The 23,104-nt window shown below is 41.7% G+C and overlaps 1 protein-coding gene across 1 annotated transcript; it reads right to left on the minus strand.

The window, feature by feature from the left end:
* Positions 1 to 6,140: 6,140 nt before the first annotated feature.
* On the minus strand, positions 6,141 to 11,124 carry LOC110912910 (alpha-1,3/1,6-mannosyltransferase ALG2). The gene is made up of 7 exons (XM_022157742.2): positions 10,949 to 11,124; positions 10,617 to 10,733; positions 10,345 to 10,538; positions 9,341 to 9,594; positions 9,120 to 9,226; positions 8,315 to 8,481; positions 6,141 to 6,665 (listed from the first exon to the last, which is right to left on the minus strand). Exons 1-7 carry the CDS (start codon positions 11,007 to 11,009, stop codon positions 6,360 to 6,362), a joined length of 1,206 nt encoding a protein of 401 aa, XP_022013434.1. The 5' UTR covers positions 11,010 to 11,124; the 3' UTR covers positions 6,141 to 6,359.
* Between the last annotated feature and the right edge of the window lie 11,980 nt (positions 11,125 to 23,104).

Here is a 23,104-nt window from a genome sequence, read left to right on the forward strand (position 1 = left end):
TTGGGATAACCAATCCATCCCAATGACGATGTCGAAACTACTCAGAACTATAGGAATGAGATCGATAGAGAAAGTCTGACCAGCGAGGATAAGATTACAACCCTGAACTATGTGTGTGGCCTCTAAACTTTTACCATTTGCTAACTCTACGACATGCTTGATGTTCAAAAGTGTTGGTGTGCGCTTTAACATTTGACTAACTTTTAGAGACACATAACTGGCATCCGCATCCGAATCAAATAATACAGTAACATAAAAGTCTTCGAGAAGGAACTTACCGATCACTACGTTGGGGTCATTCCTAGCATCACCCTGACCAAGCACGAACACTCGACCCCTGGCACCATTATTTCCATCATTGCTTCCCCCGTTGTTCCCATTGCCCTGATTATTGTTGTTGTTGTTCTGATTTTGATTTAACTAGGGGCAGTCCCGCTTGAAGTAGCTTTCAGCACCACACTGAAAGCATCCCATGTTGCCTCGCTGCTATTGCTGCTGCTAGTTCTGTGGAGCTGGTGGTTGTTGTTGATGGTTCTGGTTCGCAGGTCGTGAGCTCCTGCAATCTTTAGCTTCATGACCCATCTTGAGACACCTCTGACAACGACCCCTGTTGCACTGACCATTGTGTTGCCTGTTGCATGTGTTGCACTTCGGGAGGTTTCCTCGATATCCACCATGCCTTTGACTACCAGAAGATTGCTGACCAGGGCTCTGATAGTCATCAATCTTTCACTGCTGTGCCTAGGACTGTACTGAAGTCGAACCCTTGCTGGAGGCTCCAACCCATTTTCGCTTGTTATCACTGGGAGTAGCAGAAGTAGTAGTAGTAGTAGCATCGATACGCTTGTGTCACACCCCAACCGATGGCGGAATCATCGGGGCATGGCACTGAGCGAAACAGATTGTACAGAAGTTTCCACAACAACTATCATTACTATTTAGTTTAATTAATACGTCCCATACCGTACCCCAAATAGTAAAACAAATTATTACAGATAACAACTAGTCAAATGTTCTGTTCCGACAACTTAGATTCAAATATAAATAATATAATTGTTCAAATGCCTCTAGAGACTAGATCTGCAAGATAAGATCTACAGACAACTATGCTCTAGACGCTTATTCTAAGCTCGCCTTCCTAGCAGACAAGCATCCTAATTGCCTGTCACATACGTTAAAATAAAGTCAATACATAAAATGTAAAGGTGAGCATACAAGTTTGATATAGCATATAGAGTTCGAAATAGTTTACGCATAACCAGCACGTACACAGAGGAAAACGAAGCATGTTAATTATCGACATGGATCTATCGATACCAATGACTGCGGGTTGACTGCCCGAGGCAGTTCGCAATACATGATTACCACCGTAATCCATGCAAGTAATTGTCCTTAACAACCCCCGTGTGAACGGGTGCTGAGTCCAAACTATAGTACTATCGTCGTTAAGGCAGGAAGACAGCATTCCACGTGTAAACATAACAACAAGCATTCATTTTGTCACGTAATACATGCAGAACGGTTAGCGTTTAAAGTAATTGTGTAGTGTGTTCGATTGTGATTTAGATAAGTAACGTATGTAACACCCAAACGTGCTAAAGCAAAAAGGGTTCGAGTATACTCACAACGATTGATTAATGGATTGAAAGGAGCGCTTGAGAGTAGGGTTAGCCTGAATAGTTCGATAGGATAACGATGAGTAACGCGTTAAATGGAAACAAGTGATGATGGGTCGAACAGCCTGGTCGATCGAACTGTAGGTTCGATCGAACGGGTTGTTCGTTCGGTTAGACAGTCCGTTCGGACAGCCTGTTCGATCGGCCGGTAGGCTCGATCGGTTGTACTGTTCGAGTGGATTGTTTCTTCCTTTGAGTAGGATGTGTTTGTGTATGATGGCTTGTCCTTTTAAAGTTTTCGTTGTAGTATTTGAGAACACTGAAGTGTCCTTTCCTTTCAGGTCGATCGATCGAACGGCCTGTTCGATCGGCCGGCTTAACCGATCGGTTAGGTAATTCAGAATGGGTCCTTAGTGGGATGTCACCTGATCGGACGGCATGTTCGATCGGGTGGCACTACAATACGTCGAACAAGTTGAAAATCGATTAAGGGTTGAAGCATAGTATCTCATAATTCGAAGAGTAATGTTATCAACAGTCGTTTGATCGAGCATCATTTCGTTCAATACTATACTTCATGAAATTGTTAAAGAGTGGGGCCATGTGCTAGCGGATCGGCTGGCCTAGTCGATCGGCTGACATGTCCGATCGGTTGGGCTGTTCATTCGAACAGCCTGTTCGATCGGTCAGCATTCTGACCTGGTCGGCCTGTTCGTCTAACACTTGCTGTTCTGATTGTTTGACGTTATATCGAGGTATTTTGACAACGAGCTGAACCATGGCACCTTCGTTCTTACTTGTTTCCCCTGCTCGGACAGGAATCACCCAAGTCCGGCCGGCGAACGTTTCGGAACGGTAGTTTAACGTTTAACCCGAAATCGGCGAACCTCGTAGATAGAATCCAAATCTTGAACCACACAACCATTAGAATAATTAGTGAGTTGGTTCAAGCTCCGTTTCTACCGGTTTGAAGGCATTGAGTGTAAAAGAGTTGAAAGAAAGTTGGAAATTCCTCCTTTCAATCTTTCACACCATATAAATGTTCAGATCTGTAATAGATCTTAGTTTGTTTGTGTGGAAATCGGCTAGATCCAAGTGGTTCTTGGTGGATTGAGGCCAAACATGGAGTTCTTCAAGAACCCATGATGACATCATCCTAGAACACTTAGATCTTGATGATTTCACGGTTAAAAGCTAAGATTTGAAAGATAGAAAGGTGTAGGAGTGTGTATTGATCAAGAAAGTACAAGATTTAGGATGAAATCTTACTGGAATCGAGAGAAATCTGAGAAATAGTGAAGAACACGAGCTGGTCGGACAGAGAGTTTCCAAAAGTGGAAAGAATGACAATGACATGCCTATTTATAGGCTTCCAAAAGGGGAAAGAGTTGGCCGATCGACTAGGCATCCCGATCGGATAGCCTGCTCGACTGGACAGTTCGTCTGATCGGCTGGGCTGTTCGATCGGCTAGGAGCCTGATCGATTCACAGCCTGCTTTGAGCGTTCGGGACGACGACTTCTGATATTTCGATTTCGATTGAAGGCGATACGAGTACGATAGAGTTTCCTATTCAAATTACTTTTAATCCCAACCACTATATTTACATACAAGCATCTATATTTCACACTATCCTTTCGCTACCATTCATCATAATTCGATTTCGATTGAGTTTCGAGTTTCGATTCGATTGATCACCACACATAACATAAAGTAAGCACGCACAGGTAACACGTAAGGCACTCACACACTTATAATGACACCAAAGTCGCATAATTGAGTTTTGAGTTCGAGTGATGATTCGATTAGCTTGATTATTGATTGATTGACTTTATCGCATTGTTACTTCCTACTATTCACAGTCGTAAAGCGTTTCGCGTCGATTAAAAATTCGATTACTTCGATTCCTTTGATTTACAACACTTACTCCACATAATACAAATAACAAAACATAAAATAGACTAATTACAGTCAAAGAAGTCAAACTTGACTTGGACTTTGACTTTGACTTTGACATTTGAAAACACGGGGTGTTACAGCTTGGGCAGCTTGTTCTGTTCCACTGCCTGATCTGTGAGGCGATGAGCAAGATGAGTAATATCCTGGATGGTAGCAAGGTTGGCCGATGTCACATGACTTTGAATTTCTGGTACTAAGCCTCTGAGGTACAGCTCAATACGCTTGATGGGAGGATCCACCATAGTTGGACACAAGATGGCCAGCTCGTTTGACCTTTTCGTATACGCCTCTATCTCTGACCCTGTCATCTTCAGGTTAAAGAACTCCACTTCCAACTTGTGGATGTCATCACGAGTGCAGTATTCCCGCTTGATCAATTCCTTGAAATCGTCCATGGGGTGGCATTAGCAGCCGCCAACCCCAGCATCTGAACTTGCGCATTCCACCAAGTCAGCGCAATGCCTTCGAGAGTACCAGTGGCATACTTCACCATGCGAGCCTCCGGGCATTCACACATCTCAAAGACTGACTCGAGCTTCTCAAACCAATGGAGGAGTTCAACAGCCCCTTCAGTGCCACTGAATGTGCTAGGACGACAGTCCATAAAAGTCTTGAATGTGCATACAGGTGGCTGAGTGTGCTGACCTGTTGTGTATAAGAACAGGACAAGGTTAAACACAAGAGTTGGTTTAGGAGTGTAGGATCTAATGATCCTAGAGTGAGTTGCGACTGCAGGGTATACCTCCTGCTTGAGCGGCTGCAAGTGAAGCAGCAACTTGTTCGTTAATCAAAGCCGTCAACTGGGCTTGAGTCATATTGACACGTCCACTCATGATCTTCACAACAAAAGGGAAACATGAGTGGGAGAGGTTCACGAAAGTGCGATGACAGAAGAGAGTAAGCACACATGTGTTTCAAACAATAGTTGCTACGTTTATCTAAGCATAACATGAGCAAAGTTCTTTGTAACTAACAAGCAGGCAATAAAACATAAACCATATCACCTATAGTGTTGAGTCTTGCACGTGGAGCGAAGTGTCGTTGTGGATCGTTGAGCACTGTTCTGGTTTTAACAAAAACTTTTTCCCCTTATTAAAACCAAGTTCGCTATAACCAATGGCTCTGATACCAATCTGTCACACCCCCAAAAACCACACGCGAAGTACAACCGCCTGGAGGCGTGACTGACCAGGATCAAGCCACCAATCATATTGAACATAACAAGTAATAAGTAAAATTCAACCACACAATATGAAAGGTGTTTCAAATAAAAAACATAGTTAAGTGTTTAGCGAAAGCATAATTGTAAAACCCAATGTAAGTATTAAGTACGAAATAAAGTAATGTTTTTAGCATGGCACACACTGCCATGTCCCACAACGACCGCGCCTCACTGTACAAGCTCCATGAGTACCTAACGACCTGCAAGGCATGTAACAACGAGTCAACAACAAAGTTGAGCGAGTTCACAGTTGGTTGTTTAGTTATGGTATTTGTTTCATAAATCATATGTTCGTTTTGTAAACCATGTATTGTATTAATTCGTATCGCGGTCTCCCAGACATGTGTGCGAAGATTAGTGGGGGCTTCCCATGTGTTACTAGACCGTGTGTATCGACTACTACGAAAATGTAAGAGGTGCCCTAAGTCAATGTCTATCAGCATTGACCCTTTGCCCATAGTCCATTAGTACACGCTCATTCGAACGACACGGTGTGAGGTTTGTTAAACCTAATAGCGCTATTAACTAATGACCCGCTCGCCATAGGCCTCGGCGATTAAGTCGATATAAATGAGGGACTTCATGATAGAGGTTTGGTCCAGTGTGTATACTTGGCATCCTACCCACGGAGGATGGTCGTAATTACCGTTTAGTTCATTTACTCATTCCTAACCCTTGGGAATCCCATGCCTTGGAAAGAGTGTGAACTCACCTTGGTTTGCTCGGTATGCTAAAGTATGTGCTCACAGTTAATCAATCAAGGCCTATAGTATGTACGTGTACCCAATCAGTTTATATTCACAAAGTTTAACTAACAGTCAAGATCACCATGTTTATGCATAGCACATAACATTTACCAGTTACACAAGTTCATGCAAGTCATTCTTATCATTAACAGCAGTTAATTAATCCAGTTAACTCTTAACAGCTCTAACCAAGTTACTGTGCAGTTTACCCCCTCGACGAAACACCCTTGTTTCGTCGTGAATCCCCTTCGACGAAACACCCTGGTTTCGTCGTGATTACACTTGGCGAAACACCCTTGATTCGTCGTGTTTGCCCATGACGAAACACACCCGTTTCGTCATACCAGTTTCGTCGTGACTGGTGTTTCGTCTAGGTATATCAGTTACGTCGCACAACAGTTACGTCGCACAACAGAACTTTATCCAGAAATTTCAATATACTAGATTTTTTCAGTAATCCTCCAACAACTTTCAGATTTCTCTTATTCAACATCGATATCAAAATTTCTACTTATTAAACTTTACGCACCATCTTCCCCACATGGACCTTGACCCAAGGGACATTCAACTAATTTTTGTTCTATAATACATGCAAATATAGCGGAAAAAGAGCTATGCATATACTAGATTCCAGAATTTTGATAATTACTTGCTTCAGTAATGTTTTTGGGTTCTATATGTGTGTTTTTTTTTTCAAACATAATCTTATGAACACAGGTATGGGAACTTACAAATAAGATGGACCAGAAAGCTCCTAAAGTTATGTCACAACCGGGTCAACTGGAAGATCAATACTGCAGCCTAACATCATCTTTCTTCAATCTGCTTTCGTGCGTTTGTGTTGTTCCACTACATCCATGATATATTGATTCAACTGGTTGCCAAAAGTTTTGGTGGAGAATGATGTAGCAACATGGGCTCGGGCTTTCGACCCCATACTTTCTGCCAACGAGGGGTCCTTCAAGAACTTGGCCATGGCCAATGAGAAGCTTTGTGGTGACGGGTCACACAAGAACCCTGTCTCTCCATCTTTCACGCTCTCCACCGGGCCACCACTATTGCATGCTATCACGGGTTTATGGGCCGCCATTGCCTCAAGTGGAACTATACCAAAGTGTTCATCCTGAGAATTACAATCACACCAATCCTTAGTTACACACAAAGTATGAAAAGAAATATAGTTTAAAATTGTTAGTAGACTGTGTCTGTTTTGGTCAACAAATTCAACAACCGGTTTCGAGCACGTTCGGGGTTTGACCAGGTAAGGTGGAGCCGGTTCCGGTGGTTCTAGTTCGGTTCCTTTTTCTTCGGCTGGGTCTGTACCCACGGTTTGGGTAGGGTAGGAACTAGGAACCGGTTCCGGGTCGGGTATTCCAGGTCGATTCCAGAACCAGGTTTTACGCCCATCTCTAGGTTAGGTAGGTTGGGTAACGTGGAAATATAAGTTCGAAACTTGGGTCATTATTTAATACAAGACTGATCACTTTTTTTTGACTCGGGTAAAGTGTAAATATAGCTTTGAAACTTGGGTTATTTTTTAATACAGACTAAAACGGTTGGGTTGACCCAAAAACAACTTATTTGTCCCCTTATAAATATTTATAAATACTAAATGCATCAGAGTGAATTGCAAGTTTTGTCCTTTATCTTTACGTCATTTTGCAAGTTTTGTCCTTTATGTTTAAATTTGATGAGTTTTGTCCTTTATGTTTAAAAATCAAGCACGTTTTACCCTTTGGGCCTTAAAAATCAAGCACGTTTTGTCCTTTATGTTTAAAAATCAAGCACGTTTTGTCCTTTATGTTTAAAAAATCAAGCACGTTTTGTCCTTAAAAATCAAGCACGTTTTGCCCCAAAGGGTAAAACGTGCTTGATTTTCAAACATAAAGGACAAAACTCGTCGTATTTAAACATAAAGGACAAAACTTGCAAAATGGCCTAAAGATAAAGGACAAAACTTGCAATTCACTCTTTCGAAAACAGTATGGTCACATTAACAATAATAGCAAATATACGAGTATGTGTAATTTAGAAGACTCTGCATAACAATACACTATGGATGACTTTCAACCCGTCTGACCTTTTGACGCGTTCTCTTTTTAGCTAATTTTTGTCCCAGTTGTGATGAAATGACAAGCTCATGTAACTCATCAAAATTGCCACCTCTAGAAGATCACATTAGTTATACTAGATTGCGTTTGGACCAGGAAAAAAACTTTAGCTACTATCTATAATAACTGGCAAAACATGCATTTCAGGTTAATACGGGTTGTTTTGGACTTTGGTTTGGGTCACAACGGGTTTTTGACACAACTGGGTATGGGTCAAAACAGGTTTTTTTTAAGAAATGATCAATAGTTAGCTAGCAGTAGCACTATATATGAAGCTACAAAACCAGAAAACAGCTCTAAGTCTCTAACTGGCCTGCTGCCTGTTCTTCATGTTTTCTAGTTATTAAGTTTCATATTTAGTATTAGCCAGCTATTGATCATTTCTTAAAAAACCTGTTTTGACCCGTACCCAAATCTGTGAAACCCCATTTTGACCCGAACCAAAGTAACCAACTTTTGAAACGACCCGTCCTGACCTGTTACCCCGTCCATTTTGCCAGGTATACGAGTCGGTACTATCCATTCACAGTTTCACACCTTACAAACATTTTTGAGTTCTATTTGTAGTTGGTCTAATCTCAAAGTTTCTCAAGGATAGACATATAAAAAACAATACAATATTCATTTTAGATATTTGGAAATATAGAGGTTTGTATGGCACCTTTGGTGTATATATAACGCATAGGCACTCAGACAGAAGGGCGTTTCTTTCGGCAGTTGGACAAGACGTGATGAATTTAACTTGCTTGGACACACCTTTAATTTCTGCCAGGACTTTTAATTGCTCCAAGTAATCAACATTTTCTCGCAATCGCTCATCAAATCCACCTACAGAAAGACCTTGGTTTTAAATTGCGTGTTGCGCTCCGATGCGTTTAGTCCAAAAATCTGATGCGCGTTGCGAGCGCATCACATATGTGATGCGTTCTTTATAAAAAAATAGTTACATAAAAACTTATAAAAACATACTTAAAGTAATACAACTGACGTAATTAGAAGGTAAGAGTTGTGTTTTTTGGTTCAAATCAAGCATACTAAGATGTTAATTATGGAAAAAACCGAACACAGTTCATAAAATCTGGAAAAAAGCATAAGAAACAATGTTGCGTGCATCAGAGCGCATTATGCGAAATGCGTGCAATATTCTCGCATCACGTAAACGCCTCGCATCAGCTGTTGCGATGCGCTCTCATTAGCGCATCACGCATTATGTGCGCATAATGCGCGCATTTTAAAACCAAGAAAAAGACTTTTAACATAAGATTAAATAAATACATACGAATCTCCTATAACTAATTAAGATAAACTCCAGCTGAAAATACAGTCTCCTGATGTTAATTTGAAGTCGTGTTAAAGAAAAATGGAACACATAAAACTACAGCATATACAAGAACATTTTGCATGAGGAAATTATTTTATTTATAAATATAACGAGTTAACTGGCTTATAGATTTAAATAAACTTGCCTGCAATCGTCAATGTCACGTCAGGAGAACCAAGCATTGCAAATGCTGATATTGCCAAGTCAATATTCTTTTTCTTTTCAAAACGATTGATTGAAAGAAAACTCAACCTGCAAAATTAAAAATCTGAACTAAGACCCTAAAGATGTGAATTTTAAATACAGAGCGATCGACCTCAAACTAGAAAGATACCAAGAGACAGAAAGAGAGTGTGTATGCTTTACTTATAACCATTCGGTTGACTGAACTGATCCATATTTACGGCAGGGTACAGAACAGCTGGTTTTATCCCTCGAGAATCAAGACGCTTAAATGTTGCAGCAAAAGTAGACGCTGTAAATTTGCTGTTAACGAGAATTAAATCTGCCATCCCTGTTGTTAGTTGTTCCAAATAGTTTATGGGCGCCCGATATATTCTTCTAACAAGAGTCGTGTGTTTTGCAAGTAACAAATCAGGGAAATGACAATAGAATACAACCTATATTGGAAAAAGAAAAGAATTCAACTAATAAACACTAATGGCATTTATGATTTAACACTACTGAACACCGTTCAATACATAACCGATTTTGAGTAGAGAACTGCAAGAACCGCATACATACTTGTACCTATTGCTTTGAATGTGATACATAAGTAGGTTATGTAAATTGTAATCGCCTCTCTTTCTCTCTCCCACTGCTTGTGATTATCTTCCATAGTTCCACGCTTTACATTCAAGCAAGGCTTAAAAGAACAGATACGAGTTTCGAGGCGTTTTCCCTTCACCTCACGAGGCGTAAGCCTCGAGGCGAAACGAGGCGTAAGGCCGAGGCGGTATTAATAAATAAATATAAAAATTATATATATTACGAAAATAATAATACTACCTAATTTCATCATCAGATTCATCAAAATCATCAAAAACATGCATAAAAAAGACATGAAATGCTTGAAATTGACACAAAAAGTCAAAAACAGTAAAAACAACTATGAAGATCCCATGAGGCACACCTAAGGCGCAGCCTTTCTTAGCGCCTCAGCTCCTCTGAGGCGCATATGCAGTAAAAACCCCATGAGGCGTGCCTCAGACTTGTTTTTTGGCCGTTTCGCCTCGAGGCGCACGCCTCAAGCGTTTATTCAAACCACGCATTCAAGTGTATTATATACGTTTCTCGTAGTTCTCTACTTAAATTGGTTTTGCATTGAACTCGCTACGTTATATTAAAAATCCGAAATTACAAATAGCAACCTTAGAAGATTTTTTAAGCTTTAAAATTGGAATGACGACTGATACTTGATCAGCAAGCACAACATCAAAAGACGGCCAGTTGAACAACACGCAGAGAGCAACGAATATGCAACGTATATACGCACAAACCGCATGAAAACGGTAAAATATGTGTCTGGGAAGGAAAGATCCGTACACTGTAACTGCAAATGAAGCTGGATATTCAAATGAACACACATGTGAGTGACTACAAATGTAAGTTAGTTACCGAAGGTTTTTAAAAATGAGAATACCTGCAAGTGTCTCCTCAAAACAGCGATTTCTATCATGGTGAGATGTGAAAATGTGAACATTATGACCATGAGACGCAAGTTCAACTGCCGCATCAACTATTAACCTTTCAGCTCCTCCTAAAACATAAAATCATAACGAAGATCATCAATTACGCTTAAACCCTAAACTGCTTGGATTGGAACACACGCAGAGTATAGTATGTATTTGTATGTATAGCAACAGAAGATCAAATTTCATGTCATTCAGATGGCAATAATCAATCAATCATCCGGATCTCAAACAATCGACAGCATCAAAAAAGGAAAAATAATAAAAATCTATGAGAGGTTACCGATTCCGAGATCAGGATGGATGATGGCGATGTTCATCTTCGACCCGTTTTTCTTCTCCATTGCTACTGTTACACTTTACGCTTCTTGAGCTGTTACTTTTACACCATCCAACAACTCCATAAATCTCATATTGCTCCTTTAGGCAAAAATCTCATATTGCTCCTTTAGGCAAAAGAATACTAAACATACAAATTAAAGGAAAACCTAAAAAGACAACTATCAAAGTTACAACCAAAAATACCTAAAAAAACACAATTTTTTTTTAAACATTTTTTATTAAAAAATCGCTACATTTCGTTAGCAAAAAAAAAAAAAAATTTTTTTTTTTGCTGCTACTAAAAGTAGCGATTTTTTAATAAAAAATGTTAAAAAAATAAAATAAAATAATTTGTGTGTTTTTTTTATTTTTTTAGGTTTTTTGGGGTTTAGTTTTTAGCATTTTAGTTTGGGTGGGGGGTTAGGTTTTTTTTAGGTTTTTGGGGGTGGGGGGTGGGGGTGGGGGGGTTAGGTTTTTTTAGGTTGTTGGGGGTGGGGGGGGGGGTTAGGTTTTTTTTTAGGTTTTTTGGGGGGTTTAGTTTTTAGCATTTTAGCTTGGGTGGGGGGGGTTAGGTTTTTTTTTTAGGTTTTTGGGGGGTGGGGGGTTAGGTTTTTTTTTAGGTTTTTTTTTGGTGGGGGGGGGGGGTAGGCTTTTTTAGGTTTTTTTTTTTTGGGGGGGGGGGGGTGGGGGGTTTAGGTTTTTTTTTAGGATGGGGGGAGTGGTTAGGTTTTTTTAGAGGTATTTGTAGTGTAACTTTGATAGTTATTGATAATTACAAAAATGCCACCTTGTCTTTTTGAGTTTTCCTTCAATTTGTATGTTTAGTATGTTAAGATTATTTGTACAAGAACTTTACCCTGCTCCTTTATATGGTTGAATTCGATTAGAATTGGAGTATCGTAACGTTCGTTCAAGCCTTAGGGGGTGTTTGGGGTGCTTATTTTAATGACTTGTCATTATTATTAGGTTATTACTTTATTGAATTTTTGAAAATTTAAAAACCATTTGGAGGAAACTATTTTACAGGGTAAAACTCAATAACTCACTCTAATTAACTTTTTCAAAAAGTTACAAGGTATATGTTTAAATTTTGTGCGGTTCATTCTAACATTCTAAGGGTCTGTTTGGTATAAGGTGATGGAATAGACGAATGAATGGAATGTGCGAGGTAATGGAATGGACGAAAGAATGGAATGAGCGATGTAATGGAATGGACGAAGAAATGCAATGGATCATTACCATTCCATGTCTTGTTTGGTTACCATGTGTGAATGGAATGAATTATTATTGTGTATTGTTCGGTAGGCAAGAAAAATGGAGTGATAGAATAAGCGGTGAGTGGTGGTGGTCGGTGGTAGTAATTGTGGGTGGTTATAGGTGGCGGTGGTGGGTGGCGGCGACGGCGATGGGTGGTGGTGGTGGCGGAGAGTGGCGATGCGGCGGTGACGACGAGTGGTGGCGGCGGCAAGGTGACCGTTGGTGGTGGGTGGCAGCAGAGGTGACGGTGGGCGGCGACAGCGGTTGGTGGTGATGGTGTTGGTGGCGTCGACGATGGTGGTGGGCGGCGACGGCGGGTGGTATTGGCGGTTGGTCACGACTGTGGGTGATAACGGTGGCGAGTGGGTGGCGGCGGCGACGATGGCTGTTGGGGTGAGGTGGTGGCGGGTGGCGGCGATGGCGTCGATGGTGGGTGGTGGTGGTGGTGGTGGTGGGTTGTGGCGAAGGTGGTGGGTTGTGGTGTTGTTGATGAATGGTGTAAGAGGGGATGGAATGGAAAAAAACATGGGGGTGGAAGGAATGATTTTGAGGGAATGGAATGCCTTTTGGAATGGTGATTCCATTCCATCGACTAACCAAACATCCTTTTCTTCATTCCCCCGTAATCATCCATTCCATTCCACCTCTCATTCTTGCATACCAAACACTACCTAAGTTTCTAACTTAACTTCATTATTTTACAAGATTTGTGGTTTAAAAAAATAAGAGTAAACTGCCATTTTGTTCCCTGAGGTTTTGGCAGTTTTGCCACTTTAGTCCAAATCAAACCTTTTGCATCTGGGTCTCTGTGGTTTTAATTTTGCTGCCATTTTGGTTCAAAAGCAAAGTCATCTCAGATTTCTAAAAAAAACTGGTTTTTTGTCTTTTTTTGAAGGGCATTTCGGTCATTATGAGTTTTTATTATACTCCATTATTAATCAAAATAATTAAATTTACACACACATATCATCTCTCTGTCTCGGCTCATTCTCTCTAAAACCACCCTACCACTACCACCACCACCACCCACCCACCTATCGCCACCATCACCCAACTGTCGCCATTGTCACGCCCCAACCGATGATGGAAACATCTGGGCGCGGCACTGAGCGAAATAGATTGTCCAGGAGAAATCCATAACAACTAAAATTACCGGATATTTATCATTATGTCCCATACCATAATATATCAAATAAAAGCAGTTATTACAGACATTGTTTTCTCAAAGACACATCAAATGTTCCGACAACTCAGATTTTATTAAATTTGTTTCTAGACTCCATCCTAGCTCAATTCCATCAAATAGCAAGCAAGCATCCTAAGCACCTGTCACATACGCTAAAATAGAGTCAATACACATAGTGTAAAGGTGAGCATACAAGTTTAATAGTATAACCAGCATGTAACATGTAGTAAAGTGAAAGCTAGTAGGTTATCGACAGAGAAATATACACAGACGTGACTGCGAGTTGTAGAATGCGCAACACATATCCTCACTGGGACACGTGAAGTAAAGCCCTTAACAACCCCTGTCTACGACAGGTGCTGAGTCCAAACTATAGTACTATCGTTGCTAAGGTGTCAGGCAACAATCACTGTGTTAACATAACATACAAGCATTCATCGAATAACACGTAGCATGGAATAACGGTCAGCGTATAAATAGTGTTTGCGTTGTGTGTCGTTTGTGATTTGAATAAGTAACGTATGTAACACCCAAAAGTGCGTAAAGCAAAAAGGGTTCGAGTATACTCACAGATTATGTTTAAGTAAATAAACACTCTCTTGGATTGAAGGGAGCGCTGAGAGATTAGCGTGAACAGTTAACGATAGCATAAGCGAAGAACGACACGTTAAACGGTGTAAAGTGACTAAGTGACGAATGGCAATCCGATCGGATGGCCATTCGGTCGGATTGACATTCGTTTGCGAAGGATGTGTTTGTGTTTGATGGCTTTGAAGTTTTTGTTGTAGCATTTTGAAAACAGAGAAGTATCTCTACCCTTCAGGTCGATCGATCAAACAATCGTTCGATCGGAATGCAATCCAATGGGCGAGACATTTCAGTTGAGAACAAGTTCACAGCAGGATGGTCATTCGATCGGATGTCAATCCGATCGAATGGCAATCCGTTAGAACTGATGATCTTTGAAAATTGTGAAAATGTTTAAGTGTTGAAGTTCCATTTGTCATCTGATCGGATTGTCGTTTGATCGGATGGTAATCCGATCGGACGGCAATCCGTTCGACGTTCAATTTATTTGAAAGTTTGAAAATGTTGAAGTGTGGAGGCTCAAGTACAATCCGATCGGATTGTTGTTCGATCGGATGGCAATCCGATCGGACGGCAACCCGTCCCAACGAAACTGATCGTCTTGAAACTTGATTATTTTGAAAAGTTTAGCAGTTTGCTCGAGACGGTATGACAACGTGTTAATCAACGGGAACTCCATCAGACCCAAGTTACCCGATCGAATGGGAATCACCCCAATTCGATCAGTTAACTGTTCGTGACGGTGGTCCATGTTCAACCCGAAATTGGTTGTCTCTTTGATAGAAACCAAATCTCAGACCGATGCTTCACTAAGAAATAAGTAGAAGACCTGAATGAGCTCCGATTCTATCGGTTTTGAGTGCATTGAGTGTAAAAAAGTTGAAAGAAAGTCGGAAAAGCATCTTTCAATCCCTTCTACCTTGAAAATGTTTAGATCTATGCGAAATCATTGTGAAATCATGTGGAAATCCTTCAGATCTGAGTTATTCTTGGTGGAATGAGGTCAAAACTTGAAGTCCATAAGAACTTAATGATGACATCACCCTAGAACACCTCAAATCCGTTGATTTCACGGTTGAAAGTTAAGATTCAAAGGTGAAAAAGATGAAGAAGTGCATGTAGATGATAGATGTACAAGATTTGAGTTGAAAACTTACAAGAATCGTGAGAAATAGAGAGAAAAGAGGGTCTGGAACGCTGGTCGAATGAGAGAGAGCTGTCACATCACTGTTGGTGATGTGACAGGGGTATTTATAGGTTGCCAAAAGAGGAAAGAGGGGTGCAAGTGTCGGATGGCACTTCGATCGGATGACACTTCGATCGGATGGCAATCCGATCGGACGGCCATTCGATCGGACAACCATTCGATCGAAGTGGTCCGACGAGTTGAGTTTCGGCATTTTGTTTTTGCGTTTTGAACGTTGCGATGCGTTTAAGCGAGGGTGCGATGCGATAGTATTAAACAGTAATTACAAATAACTAACCAACACCCGCTTAAATACTATATCTAACATACAATCATCCTAATTAACTTACGTTTATCGTTTGTGGTTGAATTGCGATTGCGATAGAGTTGCGATTGCGTTTCGATTAATCACCACAACATAAAGTAAACATGCACAAGTAACACATAAATAATACACACACACGTAAAACAATATACAGAACCTCTCCATCAAAGCGGCGAATGCGATTGCGATGCGATTAGCGATAAAGCGATAAACATCGATTAAACCTCGATTATTAATAGATACTCCACATAATACACTGAAGCGAATAAAACACAAGATTCGATTACAAGTCAAGGAAGCCAAATCAATAGTTAAGCAAGGAGTGACAGATCGCAATTAGCAATCTTTTCTTCCTTTGACTTTGACTTTGACTTGTACTTTGACTTTCGTAACACCGGGTGTTACAGCCTCCCCCACTTAGGGAATTTCGTCCCGAAATTAAGGCGCAGCTGTAACAAAGAGCTGAGGATACCTCGCGTTCATGTCAATTTCGAGTTCCTAGGTGAACTCTACGCCACGTTTGCCTTCCCAGTGAACCTTCACAATGGGAATGCGTGAGCGTCTGAGCGTCTTGGTTTCTCGGTCCATGATCTCGACAGGCTTTTCTACGAAGTGTAATGTTTCGTCCACTTGTAGATCCTCCAGTGGAACTTGTAAATCCTGCTCGGCTAGGCATTTTATGAGGTTCGATACATGGAAAGTCGGGTGGACGTTGCTAAGTTCCTTCGGTAGTTCGAGTTTGTAGGCCACTTTTCTGATCCTTTCCAGAATCTTAAAGGGTCCAACATATCGAGGCGCGAGCTTTCCTTCTTGCCGAATCTGATCACACCCTTCCAAGGTGATACCTTTAGGAGTACGTGATTGCCAACGTCAAATTCAAGGGGCTTGCGGTGTCTATCGGCGTAACTTTTCTGACGACTCTGAGCTTTCAGCAAACTATCTCAAATTTGGAGGATCTTGTTAGTTGTTTTTTGCAGCAGCTCAGGACCGGTTATTTGCGCATCTCCGATCTCATGCCACACAATCGGGGATCGACATTTTCTTCCGTATAGTGCCTCAAATGGTGCCAATTGAACACTAGAATGATAACTGTTATTATACGATAATTCGAATAAAGGTAAGTGCGTGTCCCAATTACCACCAGAATCTATGACACACGAGCAGAGCATGTCTTCAAGAGTACGAATCGTTCTTTCAATCTGACCGTCAGTTTGGGGATGGAATGCGGTACTTAGATTAAGCGTAGTACCTAGAGCAGATTGAAACGTATCCCAAAGACGCGAGGTAAACCGACCATCACGGTCAGAGATGATGTCACGAGGCGTCCCATGTCGACAGATGATCTCATCGGTGTAGATTCGGGCTAATTTTTCTACCTTGAAGTCTTCTCGTATCCGCAGGAAATGAGTAGATTTAGTCAAACGGACAATGATAACCCAGATGCTATCATGGCCTAAAGTTATACGCGGGAGTTTCGTGATAAAGTCCATGGCTATGCTTTCCCATTTCCACATCGGGATCTCGGGTTGCACAAGCAAGCCAGATGGTCTTTGTTGCTTGGCCTTGACTTTCGAACAAGTCAGGCACTTCAAAACATAGATTGCGATATCCTTCTTCATTCCAGGCCACCAATACCGTTGACGAAGGTCATGGTACATCTTGTCAGCTCCAGGATGAATGGAATATCGAGACTTGTGGGCTTCGTCCAACAGAATTTGACGTAAGTTAGTGCGCTTGGGAATCCAAATTCGTTCCAAATAATGGAATATCCCATTCGATTTATTCACTAATTGTTCGCCATTATGGTGAATATTTTCCTTCTTCAAGGTGCGTTCGGTAAAACAAGCATGCTGAGTGTCACGGATAAGAGTTTCGAGATGGTGCTGGGCGTGAAGATTACGAACGCTATGCAAATAGCATCGTCTGCTGAGGGGGTCGGCAACAACATTTGCTTTGCCAGGATGATAACGGATCTCACAGTCGTAATCGTTGAGAAGTTCTACCCATCGGCGTTTGCGTATATTCAGTTCTTTTTGGCTGAGGATGTGTTGTAGGCTCTTACGATCTGTGAAGATCGTACTTGGTACCATAAAGGTAGTGTCGCCAAATTTTCAACGCAAAAATAACTGCGCCTAGCTCGAGGTCGTGGGTCGTATAGTTCTTCTCGTGGATCTTGAGTTGTCGAGATGCGTAGGCGATGACCTTGTCCCGTTGCATGAGAACACAACCAAGACCAAGGTTCGAGGCATCGCAATAGACCACGAAGTCATCGTTTCTGTCGGGTAAAGCGAGAACGGGAGCATTGCAGAGCATATGCTTGAGAGTTTGAAAGGCAGTCTCTTGTTCGGTTCCCCAAACAAAAGGCTTGTCTTTATGCATCAAGGAAGTAAGCGGGACAGCAATTTTCGAGAAGTCAACGATGAATCGACAGTAATAGCCCACCAATCCGAGGAACGAACGTAATCGGATGGTGATTTTGGAGTAACCCAACTCTTAACGGCTTCGATCTTCGTGGGGTCGACATGAATGCCTTGACTATTGACGATGTGTCCAAGGAATTGAACCTCCTTTAGCCAAAATTCACACTTGGAGAACTTGGCACAGAGTCGATTCCCTTGGAGTAGTTCGAGAACCAAACGTAGATGCTGCGCGTGTTCAGTTTTCAACTTCGAATAGATAAGGATATCATCGATGAACACGATGACGAAGCGGTCAAGAAATGGTTTACACACGCGATTCATCAAATCCATGAAAACCGCGGGTGCGTTGGTTAAACCAAAGGGCATTACGACGAATTCATAATGGTCCTATCGGGTTCGGAATGCGGTTTTCGGTATATCTTCCTCCTGGATACGTAACTGGTGATAACCTGAGCGTAAATCGATCTTCGAGAAACATGTAGCACCTTGCAATTGATCAAACAAATCATCGATTCAAGGCAGGGGATAATGATTCTTGATAGTCAGCTTATTCAACTCCCTATAGTCGATGCACATCCGAAGCAACCAGTCCTTCTTTTTGACGAAAAAGACTGGTGCGCCCCAAGGAGTGGTGCTAGGGCGAATAAAGCCTTTGTCAAGTAATTCCTGGAGTTGACTAGAAAGTTCACGCATTTCGGACGGAGCGAGGCGATAAGGAGATTTAGCAACAGGATTGGCTCCAGGAATGAGGTCGATACGAAAATCAATATCACGACTTGGGGGTAAACCAGGTAGATCATCAGGGAAGACGTTAGGAAAACCACGAACCACAGGCACCTTATTGATTGCCTTAACTTCCTTTTTCTCCGCTACTACAATGTGTGCCAAGAAAGCTTGGTATTCCTTGTGGAGATACTTGCTAGCCTGGACACATGACATGAGTTGGAGTTTCTTCGAAGCGACTTCACCATAGACACACAGTAGATCACCATTAGCGAGCGAGAAGCGAATCATCTTATCGAAGCAAACAACTTCAGCACGATTTTCACGAAGAAAATCCATGCCTATCATGATATCAAAACTACCGAGCTGCAATGGAATAAGGTCGATTGGAAATATGTGATTGTTGAGTTCGAGAGTACAATCACGAAGAATAGAATTGACAGCGACGGTTCTTCCAGTGGCAACTTCAACATTGAATGTCGAGGGGAGATGGGCGCGCTTACGATTGAGAAGCTTTTCGAATTCTAACGGCACAAAACAGTTATCAGCTCCAGTATCAAATAAACACGAAGCATATATACCATTCACTAGGAACGTACCATTAACCACATTGTTATCTGCTTGGGCCTGACAGATGTTGATGTTGAAAGTACGTTCGCGGGCTGCTGGCTGCTGCTGCTGCTGCTGAGGTTGCTGCTATTGTGGCTTTTGCTTCACCACTCGATTGGGGCACATGTTTGCGAAGTGGTTGGGATCACCACTCGCAAAGCAAGCTCTAGCGTGGATCGCGGGTGCGGGAGCAGCTTGTTGGCCTTGAGGAGCAGGAAGTAGAGCTTGTTGAGCAGGAGCTTGACCTTGAGCTGGAGCTGGAGCTTAATGTGGACCAGTACGACAGTTGGCGGTGAAATGGCCGTACATATTGCAGTGCACACAGTATCTGCAAGCAATCCCCACGGGATGATGATAAGTACAAGGAGGGCAAGCCGGGTGAGGACCAGTGTAGGCACGCTTAGCCAGCGGTGCATGGGTAACCGGTGCCACTACTTGGCAGTGTTGGGGCTGCGGTTAAGCGGGTACAGCTTGAAGAGGAGTGGCAGCTATGGCAGCCCAATTCTTGCTACTGTTGTTGTTGTTGTTGTTCTTCATCTTGCGACGGGAGGACTTCGAAGATTGCGGAGCGGAGACGGTTTTAGCGGTGGGAGCAGCGGTAACTTGATGAAGATTCTTGGAGGCTTTATCCCAGTAACCATCCTTGACTCGCTTGTCGTTTATCTCAGCGGCGAGTAAGAAGGTTTCCTTAATAGTTTTCGTCTTCGCAGCTTGAACGAAATCAGCCATGCAATCCAGTAGAGCACGGATTTACTTCTTGATGGTGATTTCAGGAGTGGTAACTTGGCCTGGACAGATTATGCTCAGTTGCTTAAAGCGAGCAGTTAAACCAGCGTTGTCGCCATTGATGTGCACAAAATGCAACATATAAATTACATCAATTGTGACATAAAACTAACCCTTTTTTTAGTACTAATGTTTGAAAAGTGTGTGTTTGTCTTCCTTTTGCATTTTCAGGATTAAATGAGCTCAAATAAACAAAAGAAGTAAAAAGGCAGCTAAATCTAACATAAATACAAGAAAAGGAACAAACGTGGCATGCCCGACCTCCCGACAGCATCTTCCCAAGCAAAACAAGAGAACAGAAGGTTGAACACGCCCCGTGCTCAGTGAGGACGGGGGCGTGCCCAAGTGTCAGCAGAAAAGACAAAGCTGTAGAAGCTTCTATCACCCACCACGGGGCGTGCCCAATGGACACGGGGCCGTGGTCAACTCTAAGATTCGCAGAATCTGAGGAAATCTTGATAGTACAGATACGCTTCTGCACACGGGGTCATGCCCAGCGGACACGGGGGCGTGGTCAACTAATGCAGACAAACTGCAATTAATGAAGAAAGAAAAGGAGGATGGACACGGGGCCATGCCCAATGGACACGAGGCCATGCCCAATGGACACGAGGCCGTGCCTGAGCAGCTGTTCAGGCTATAAATAGGGGTGCTTGGCTCATTTGCAAACCATCTCTTGGCACACCACCTCTCTCACACTTCACCCACCACCCACCACCATCACAACACCATCATCCACCACCATCATCCATTATCCATCATAGAGTGTGTGAGTCGTCTCGGGATCCAAGATTGATCGTAAGAGTTCTTGACAATCAAAGGCCATGTTTGCCTAAGTCTTTTACATCACTTGGTGAAGATAAGTGTTTAGTGTAATACTTTTTACTTTTAATCTTTTCGCACTTTTTATTTGGTTATGTATTAATGACTTTAATAACTAGTTTCTTATGTTGAAGGTGATTCTTCCTTATCGTTTGTCTGTGGTGTCTTGGCATTATTTTACTGTCTATATAAAATAAAAGATTTTCACCATTCATATCTCCACGGTCTATATGGAGATATGTTGGCTACCTGGTCGGGGGTTAAGGGAACGGTTTGATAAGAGTCTTGCCATTATTCAGTGTATAGATCCTGCAAAGGACCTGGGTCAAATTTAGTAGGACCTCCTTCAATACCCACCGGTATTGGATGGCGGGGGTCCAAACTCTTTGATCCCCTCATAAGTTAAACTATTATAAAAACTTTAACCCGACTACTTAGGACTGTATCCCTGCTGACTCAGACTACTTAGCCGAGGGTAATGTCACATTCAAAAGAGGCGCCTACCACAATATGCATTAATAACTTAATTAATTATCTTTCAATAATCTGACCCTTTAGGATTGTATCCTTGCTGACTCAAACTACTGGGTTGAGGGTAACATCACCTTCAAAAGAGGGGCCTACTACAATAACTAAGATAATCTCTTAAAAAGTGCAAAAATGCGAAAATAATCAAAGGTTACACTACACACGAGTCGGATCCAAGTGATTCATCTTGTCTATCTGTTTTTACTTTATTTTTATTTTCAGCATTTTAGTTAGTTTTATTTTTCTAGTTTAAAAACCTTTTTTTCTAAATTTTGATTTGATTAGACGTTGAGGATAAACCGGTACTAAAAGCTCTTGTGTCCTTGGACGACTTCGGTATCTTACCAACACTATACTACGCTCACAATGGGTGCACTTGCCCATATGTGTGTTTAGTGTTAGTAAATATCGTGTTTTATAAATTTAAAACTTGGCTAAAAAGTGTAAAAGGGCTTAAAATATACATTAAAAACTATACACACTTACGCACATCAAGTTTTTGGCGCTGTTGCCGGGGAACACAAGGATTTTAAGAAAGCTTAAAATCGACGGCCTAATCAGTTTTTCAAAACCTTTTCAAAACGCGCACACATTTTTCTGCATTTTAGTTTAGTTTGCATTTACAGTAGCCTGAACACGGGCCGTGTTCACTGAACACGGGGTCGTGCTGCATATTTTTCATAAAAACACCCAGATACAGAGTCTGAACACGGGGTCGTGCTCACTGAACACGCCCCCGTGTTGCACAAAACCAGTAACTTTAATTAAAACGCCCAGATACAGATCCTGAACACGGGCCGTGTTCAGTGAACACGGGGCCGTGCCCAGCTTTTGTTTCCGATTTTATTTTTGTTTTCTAGTCCCGAGACTCTGTTGTGGTATGTTGAGTGATTCTCATGGATCAATACTCAGGAGGCTACAACTACACCTATGAGGAGGATGATTATAAGGAAGACTATTGCACTAATTATGGTAACCCGCACTCGGTACAATATTGTAACTTATTTCAACCATCCATTTCATACACCTACTATGAGGAGCCTAGGTACGAACCATCAACTTCATACACATCCTATGAAGACCAAAGGTATGAACCCTCTCCCTCATACTCATATTTTGATGAACCAAGGTATGAGCCTTCATACTCGTACTTTGAGGAACCAAGATATGAGCCACCACCTTCATATGCTTATTATGAGGAACCATGGCGTGAACAACCAACCTCATATGAGTATTATGAAGAACAAAGTTACGACCCTTATCCATCATATACTTACAATGAAGAACAATGGTATGAACCATCTACTTCATATGAGTACTATGAGGAACCAAGGATCGAACCTCCGAATTCAAGCTTTGAAAATCCCGATCCTTACTCTATGACCGAAGTGACCAATAGGATATTAGAACACCTTAAAACTATCGAGCGCTACATAAAAGAATCTCGCACAAGGGAAGAGGAGTCCCGCGCAAGAGAAGAATTAAATAAAAAAGAGATAGTTGAAGAGGTAAAAATGGAGGAACAAATAAGTGAAAAACTGACACATGAGTTAAACAACGAAAAAGGTGAGTCCGTCAACGTTAAAATTCAAGAAGAATCTAATTTTGAAGAAATTAATCTCTTGTCACCTTCTTTCGAAAATCATTGTTTAGTACTCACTCATGCTAAGTTTTTAAAAGAATTAAAC

Source organism: Helianthus annuus, chromosome 15 (assembly GCF_002127325.2).
Source record: "Helianthus annuus cultivar XRQ/B chromosome 15, HanXRQr2.0-SUNRISE, whole genome shotgun sequence".
NCBI lineage: Eukaryota > Viridiplantae > Streptophyta > Magnoliopsida > Asterales > Asteraceae > Helianthus > Helianthus annuus.

Excerpts from the sequence above, each read along its gene's own strand:
- LOC110912910 (XM_022157742.2), bottom strand. The coding sequence starts at position 11,009 with ATGGAGAAGAAAAACGGGTCGAAGATGAACATCGCCATCATCCATCCT. Across the intron at positions 9,227-9,340 it reads AGTCAACCGAATGGTTATAA|GTTGAGTTTTCTTTCAATCA; the intron begins GTAAAGCATACA and ends TTAATTTTGCAG. Across the intron at positions 6,666-8,314 it reads GCGTTATATATACACCAAAG|GATGAACACTTTGGTATAGT; the intron begins GTGCCATACAAA and ends TGTAATTCTCAG.